This window comes from Drosophila nasuta, chromosome 3 (assembly GCF_023558535.2).
Source record: "Drosophila nasuta strain 15112-1781.00 chromosome 3, ASM2355853v1, whole genome shotgun sequence".
NCBI classification, from domain to species: Eukaryota; Metazoa; Arthropoda; class Insecta; order Diptera; family Drosophilidae; genus Drosophila; species Drosophila nasuta.
In genome coordinates, this window is record NC_083457.1 from 11,005,086 (window position 1) to 11,013,537 (window position 8,452).

General features: G+C 38.9%; 1 protein-coding gene across 4 annotated transcripts in view; it reads left to right on the forward strand.

Annotated features, from left to right (window-relative positions):
• Positions 1-8,452, forward strand: part of LOC132790945 (uncharacterized) — a 74,414-nt gene extending 65,962 nt beyond the window's left edge. For all 4 annotated transcript variants that reach the window (XM_060799705.1, XM_060799706.1, XM_060799708.1 and 1 more), the window contains 3 exons: positions 315-1,246; positions 3,915-4,267; positions 5,527-8,452. In XM_060799705.1, the coding sequence (XP_060655688.1) occupies positions 315-1,246; positions 3,915-4,267; positions 5,527-5,828 (1,587 nt within the window). In that variant the 3' untranslated portion in view covers positions 5,829-8,452. The remainder of the gene's footprint in view (positions 1-314; positions 1,247-3,914; positions 4,268-5,526) is intronic.

Consider the following 8,452-nt stretch of genomic DNA (forward strand, 5'->3'; position numbering starts at 1 on the left):
AAAATTTTATATATCAGTCAAAATGGGTATACTTGATATGCGTATACATAATAAATTCATACGTACTGTTAATATGTTAACACCAAAACTGAATTCCAAAATACACTTGACAACTATATTAAATTTATAAAACAGTTACAAAAATTTAAGTAACATTTTTTTTAAATTTGTGCTTATTGTTTTCGAAAGATTATTATTTTATTTAAGCTTAAATGCAATTTTAATAGAAATTAAAAAAATCCAACATCTTGTTTTTTGGCAGTGTATTCTCTGCTTTAGCTCATTCTGGCATTTGCTATTTTCGATATTTGCAGAAACTGGAATTTCACACGCACACAGGCACCGCGCTCTTTCCGGCTCAATTTGCGCTCAACTACGAGTTTGTGGACACGGAACAAGGGGGCGACGCATGGCCCGGTAGGCGTGGCGAGGATCCAGTGCCGCCGCTGTGTTCGCGTGTATTTCGCAAACGAAAAGGCAACATTCAGGTGCCAAGGAATGTGTTTCTCTACGGCCGAGGCGGGGCCAAGAACATCACATGCTTGTATCGCTTCGAGGCGGGCACTTCGGAGCGTGTCAAGCTGGTGCTGCACAATGTGTCCTTTGGCGAGGGCACCGCCTGTACCACGGACTCGGATCTGCATACGGGCAGGCCACGCTGCAATCAACTGGATCCCGAGGGACGCATCACCGAGCTGCGACTGTACGATGTGCCCTTCCGGGATGTCAAGATACAATTGGGCTGCTTCTGTGATAATTCCAGCGCCTTGTACAGCAATGCCCCCCTGACCTTTGTCTCGCACTCGCGGGTCATGGAGCTGACCTTTACCGTCAGCAAACTGAACATTTCCGAGGACTTTGCCGATGTCTTCTTCTCGGCCTCGTATGAGTACAAACGCCAGCCGGACTGTCGCAAGCAGCTGAAACTGAAAGGCGCTGGTGGCGAGGATGAGTTGAAGTATCCGCTTAAGACACAAGATGCGAGCTGCGAGGGCTTGGCCTGGTATGTCGAGGCTCAATCCCCGGAACGTTCGCTCTTTGTGCAGACCTGGGGCTCCTATTTGCCCGTCGATCCCACCTCCGAGGATGCCATGCGCTGTCACACGAAGAATCGTCTGATGGTCTACTCTGGTCGACCTCTGAAACCGATGCGTGTTGTTTGCCCAGCGCAAAGTGGCCCGAGGCCAACGTCGCTGCACATATTCTCCGAGGACTGGACCAACGGGCAACCATTGTTCATGAACAAGTAAGTGCACAAAGTTGTAACGATATCAATATGCGGGAAAACTAAGATAGATATTGATGCGCTAGCATATCAACAGATATATTTTAAGGTGTATAACATAATATTCACTTTATATTTTAAACAGTTTTACCTTATAAAGTGATTAGCGATTCAATTGGGTTTTTTATGGTTATTTTTAAGTTTGCAGTGTATTAGTATAAAAGCTTTGAATTTTATTACAATTTATTAGTAAAGATAATGTGCTTTTAAAGTCAGCACATGTTCCTTGAAAAGCTTTTAAACTTTCATGCTAAATAATTTAATTTAATCTGTCAAGTTTGTGTTGAGGAAGCTTTTATATTCCTTATAAAAACTACATAACTTAAATAAAATCCATTAGTTAAGATCTAAAGTCGCCTTCAACATTTACAGCTTTAATGAGCTTTTATAGCAACGCAAGTGCTAAGTTGCAAAAATTCCTTCCTTCCACATTTTCGGCTTTATAATGCAATTAATTTGCATTTTTAATTAATTTGGCGGAAATAAATCTTGACTATAGCCTTGAGCAATAAATTGAATCTCATTGGCAGCCATAATGCGCTTTTAATGCACACCATTCGAGGGCTCATTGTTGCAATTGCTTCACGTGGTATCATATGGCTCAACGCTTGGATTGTCATTTGAAATATTAATCCCATGTTTTAGTGGCATTTTTGCAGTGGATATACATATGATACATATATCGCTGCAGCGTGAAGTGAAGCGAATGAGTTGAAAAGCACTCGATTAATTATCTAAAAGGCTCGACACGCTCATTAGTTGGCTGTGTCTGGCCTGTCTGACAGCCACTGGACACTGTCAATTACCCTTTGGGGTGTCATAAAAATATGTTTCCACATGGCCACATGTATGTGTTTTATATGTTTTATTTTCTGCTCTCTCTCTCTTTCTCCATGTTGTTTCGCCGCTTTCTTGTTATTGTTGTTATTATTGTTGCCTTTTTTGGCGACAAATTTGAGCTGCACTTGCACATAAAATTTAATGGCAACACGTTCCGAGCGGCAGCACAAAACTGACCAAAAACGGAGTTCATTTTCATGGCACGCACCTTGAACATAAATTGCCGGAACACACACACACACACACAAACAGAAGTCCTCACATGGATCTGCTGTTTGTCCTTCTCCTCCTACGTTCGTCTCCATTCCTTTTCAAATGGACAATTTTTGCATGCTTTTCAACATGGTCTTGTCTGCTGTATTTATGTGATTCCCAGTCTGTGTGTGTGTGTGAGTGTATCTGACAGCCATGTTTGTTTGCCTCAATGTATATGTGTGTGTGTTTTTTCTTTTTCTCTTTGCGCTCAATTTCCTGTGTTTTGTTGCCGCTGTAGCCATTTCCTGTTATTGCATTTTTAAGCAGCCTGCTTTTTTTTTCTTTTGATAGAGCTCATAAGAGCTTCCAAATAACTCGACAGAGATCAGAGTAGAGAACGGCATGGAAACCCAACACACACACACACTCACACATTTAGAACTGAAGCTGTTAAAAATGTTTGAAACGCGGGCAACTGTTAAATTGCAATTAGTTTTGTGCAAGCAGCTAAAAAAAAGGAGCTAACACTCAGAGGCTTTTTGAAGCAACTCGCACATCATCGCATACATATTTTAAATAGAGCCCATGCCTCAACGGACTAAGCTCCCCTCAACTATGCATATTATATGATTCATTCAACTTTCCCTTGGAAACTGATAAACATTTGTAAATAATTCAGAGGCTACAATGGAATATTCAGAATAGAATTTAGCTATGCTACACCTGAGAATTGAATAGATTTGACGGCATTTCGAATAGTTAAAAATTCAATCAAAGTTGTGAAATATTGCAGAAAATAAAAGCATTTAAAGTCATTGTATAATATGAATTTAAAATGTAACTCCAATAGTCGAATTAAATCTTAGGCTTTGAGTCACTTGCATTCTTTTTAGTATTAGGATTAAACATAAAACATTTTTGAATCATTAATACCATTTTTAAAATTTTTTTCATAAAGTCCAGAGCTTTTTTCTAAAGTGCTCTTGGGAAATAATAAAATTGAGTGTATTTACAGGAAGATATTAAATTTGATGAGAGCTTTGCCTTATGAATTTTTAAAGTGCATAAATATATACGCCATTCAGAAACTATTTTATGGCTGCCTGTCTAAAGAGTAACTTGGCTTTCAGAGCGATGCTCCTTTGCCATCATTTACCCACTTGACTCGTTGTAGTCGATCTTAATATTGCGCTGGCTTTATTTCGCAGTTGAAAGCATTAAGACTACTTAAATACAATAATATTAATGATGAAATCATTGCAGCAGCGTTCTCGTTCTCGAGAATGAAGGGAAACGAAGTGCATAATAAACGAGAACTTATTTTGTCTATGCAATCTTGAAAGTTGCGCGTAATTAGTTGCACTTGAGCAACTGGGTTGCCAAAGCGAGATACCCGAGTTGCCTTATGCATTATCCCAAAAAAAAACTTGCCTCAAAGTTATGTGGAGCATGACAACCACAGGGCATGGTATAGATCCTGGGACAAGGGCAGATACTGGGTCAGGCTGAAAATGTTTACAACTTTACTTTACTCGCACACACACACACACACACACTTACTAACTTACAATCTTGGTTCTTCTCTTTGGCTTAGACCCATGAGCTTGGTGCTGGAGCCCATACTCAAGGAGCCCGGCGACATTGCCTTCACATGGCTGGAGATTCATCGCACGAAGAATGCGCTGCTGCAGCAATTGGACCTGCATGTGAATGCAAGCGTAACCACTGGCATGGGAACACCACCCAGCAGTGGTGGTGGTGGTGCGGGCAGCGGTGGTGCTGTGGTGGGCACAGGCAGTGCCGGAGTTGCCGGCGCCGGAGGCATTGCGACCAGCTCGGCAGCCAATGAGACGCTCAACGAATTTGGTTTCTATCCCAAGGAGTCGGACTGCGAGTACAAATGTCCTGAAATTGATGCATGCATTGCGGCCAGTCTGTGGTGTGATGGTAAGTTCCCAGATACAAGATACAAAACGCACGGGTTGTCACACAACTGCAAACCCAACTCTAACTCCAACTCCGACTGCCACGTAAGCAGGAATTGGTAGAAGGAGCTGCAAGTAAATGTGGACAAGACAAAATACCTGAATGCCTGCTTACTAAATTCTTTGCCAGACAGAAAGTTCCTTGGCCGGCAACTTAAATATTTAAATTCGACTTGGCAGCACATTAAAAATAAAAAGGCTAAGGAATACTTTAGCAGTTGCATTTTAAATTGAATATTTTATGTATTCAATTTAGAATTAATTCAAACCAATGTGAATTGGTTGAAGTGGTCTTCGATTCGGACAAGCTTTTAGCTTTGTAGATATTTTGTATTTCTTAAACGAAACTTTTAAGCACATAAATTGATATTTGGAATTTATTTAAAATATATTTCAAATATTCCTACTAATAAATTGAAATGCTAGAAAGCTATATTAAGCGGATTCATGAATAATTTCGTTATTCATTCTAATCTCATACGTAACTTTAGAGACAACCCTCGTTGAGCACAAAGTTTGCATTGCGTGTACGTGATTTGGCGATGGTTGCTCCGGCTTGAGCTTCAGTTTCAGCTGCTTGCAGCTCTCTGACGCCTGTGAGCAGGCAACACAAAATTTCACTTGTGGTTGCTTCTCTGTTAATTTCATTGCAAGCTGCTTGCCACGTTTTTGTAATCAGGCAAAGTTTCCTGACAACTGCACAAAGCTGCTGTTGCTGCAAGTTGCAGCCGTTGTTTCTGCTGCTGCTGATGCTGCTGCGGGTTGGACGCCAAGCAGCCTACAAATATCTTCCACAAAACTTTGCTTCTCTCTGTGTATCTGTCCGCTAATCTGTCCGTCCGTCTGTGTGACCGGCAGCCCGCAACAGCTGCCGCCACTTGAGAGAGAAAGAGAGATGGGACACTGGACTCGCCTTTTAGCTTCAATTATTTATGGGTAGCCAGGCGCGTCTGCAACTGAGCTGCTTAACCGCAAAGGCAGCGCATTAAACAAGCTAACCATCCAAGCAAGCCAAGCAAACCAAACTAACCAAGAAGTAATCCACACAGCAAACTGGGCAACCAACCAGGGAGCACTCAAATGACAGCCAGGCCGAGGCACTTTCAATTTGGCAACTGTCGAGGCAAAAAGAACCTGTGTAACCTGACCAGCAAAGACGGAGAGAGAGAGAGAGATTTCTTTTCAATCAATGGCCAACTGCTTTGCTTTCTGCCTTTGCAGGTCATCACAACTGTCCCAGCGGCTTCGATGAGTCCGAGGAGGAGTGCGGCACGGCGCGTAAACTGCTCGAGCTGCCCGGCGGCGTCTTTGCGGCATTGGGTTGCATCGCAGCCGCTTTGACCGCTTGCCTCATATTCTGCATGTTTGGACTGATGCGCAAGCGAAAAAAGTCGGTGGTACAGAAGAGCGGCGGCTTCATGAATGGTGCCAATGGCAATGGCAATATGCCAGCTGCCTGCAATATTGGCACACTGAAGAAGGACTTCAAGAAGGAGGCGCTCTACATCGATCCGGCGTCCTGACATCCACTTCAGCCGGTCGAATACATTCATGTGGATCGCGAGACTACCGTGTGATATGTTGCCGCCGGCTGTGGCTTCTACGATAAAATGGAGCAGGGCCTCAGCATTGCCTGACCCGAGCAGCAACTGGAACTGGAGGGGAAATTGCAATTGAATGGGGAAGGGAAACGGGAAGGGGAAAGGGAAAGGGAACAGATGCATATGGAGCAAATGGAGATTATTGTTGGTCCAGTCCAGGATCTGGCTTGGAGATTTTAAATGCTGTCGTTGAGAGAGTGAGTGCAAGAGGATGCGAAAGGATTTCGAATGAGCCAAACAGGGAGACAGACAGAGAGAGAACTAAATAGCTTAAATGTAAGTTCGTAACTTTTCTAAGCGCTTCAACAGTAAAAATGTAAGCCATGAATCCGTGAAAGTTTAGTCCTAGGCAAAACAAAAAATGCAAAAGCAGATGCAGATACATTTACAGATACAGTTATCGATACGAATAGATATTATGTGTGTATAGAATTGGGTTCATTTTTAACATTTTCATTTAACAGTCATCACTGCCTAGCGAGTCCTGTATATAACTATAATCAAAATAACAAAATATTTTAGCATTTATCCGGAAAGAAATACTTTAATTTTCCATCGAACAAAATACTTTAATTTTCGCAAAGTTGTCATATCAAAATTAATATTTTCCACCTCATAAATGAACAACATTTTCAATGCATTTCTAATCTTTGAAAGTCTGATTTATGTATTTATTGATATTGTTTGTCAACTCTCTAATTTCTAATTTCTATGAAAGTCGCCTTAGTTCTTCTTGTTTGGGGGCGAAAAGAGCAAAGCGAAAACTATTGTAAATTAGGTACCTTTAATATGATATAACAGTACTTAAAATGAGAGCCCTTGGCATATAATATTTAGTATAGCACACACATAGCACACAGCAAAAGAAAATTAGTTACAATTAGCAGACAAAATCATAAATTACAATTAAATTGTATAAATATATTAAAAGCAAACGTGAAAGCGAAATTGAAATGCAAACGAAGATTGAAAAGATGAATTGCAAAAGTTTTTGAGGCATAATATGTAGCTTAAGAACTTAGGGTCTAGTTATTATAAAAGAAAAAAGAAAAAACTGTTAGCGGCATTTCAAATGGGGCAGGTAAAAGAATCTCGACAGTGTTGTGATGATCCAAAGGCATGCACATACTGAACTATGTTTAACTATAGTGTGAACTAAGCAACTAAGGCATTCAGTGAGTTAATCAACAACTAAGGCAGTTATCAAATGATATGAACAAATACTCGTACATCGTATATAGAGTATATATGTAGGCATGACAGCACCGTGAGGTTTTTTTGATACAGCACACAAAAGAAAGATAAACAAATAAATTGTTATTAATTCAATTAATAATAAGTAACAAAATCAACCGCGATAATGTTCACAATCACCGATTATCAAAGAAAACTGCCATTAAATGTCTTCAAATGTGTTGAAATTGTTTTTGTAATGAGTTTATACATTTTCCATATTTTCATTCAATTAATTCAATTCAACTTTAAAGACTCAATACTTTTAAGAATTCAATTTCCAATTGTCACGTTAAGATCTGCTCAGTTATTCATTTGTAATTTGCAAAAACAAAAACAATTTGATAAGAAATCAAATTCCTAATGATATTATTAAAGAATAGCATTTAAAATTAACAAACAATTTGTAAAAAAACACAATAACAACCTAATATAAATGATTATAGAGTAATTTATGCCAATTTGTATGCCGTACTTAGAACCTAAGTCATACGATTAGCCCGATAAATGCATCAATATATAGTATATATAAACAATCAACTTTTCGACACAGATGAGATCCATTTAAACATATAAGACAAATGTACTTTATTTTAAATGCACTAAAAATAAATAAAGAAATTATTAATAAGTATAAATGGAATTTGAAACTAAATATATCGCCAATAGCAGACCCCATAGAAAAGATCCATTCAACTTTTAATTCAAGAATAATGTAAAAAGGCGAAATTGAAATTGTAATGAAAGTCAAATATAAATTTATTATAGTTTCAATTCACATAGCATTTATTTTCCACTAAAATTCGCACTTTGTACAATTTTATGAAAGTAAATATTTTTTTGTCGCAAATAATTGTGAGAAATAAAATTACTTATAATAGCAATCATTGCATATAACAAACCAAACACCAAAAACACAAACTAGTAAATGATTCTATAATGAAAGCTGTCTTCGGTTATTCGAAATAACCTTGTAGGATTGCCAAAGATCTTACTGTAATCGAATTTCTATAAAATTCGATAGTTAACTACAAGGGTATAAGGAAATCGATAAGCAAATCAATTAAACACGCAATTGGTGCATAGGCCAAATTTAAAAAGATTTATCAACATATATAGGAAATGTGACAGATCAGATTCAATAAGTAGCCTAAATAACAGTTACTGCATTTCTCTCACGGTCACAGTCACAGTTACAGTCGCAGTCACAGTCACGATCAAAAGTCACAAATTATTTACAGTTCGGTTCAGTTCCTTCTCTCAGAAAACAGAAAAAAAAAACGGAAAACACGACCACAAACTATGAAAAATTA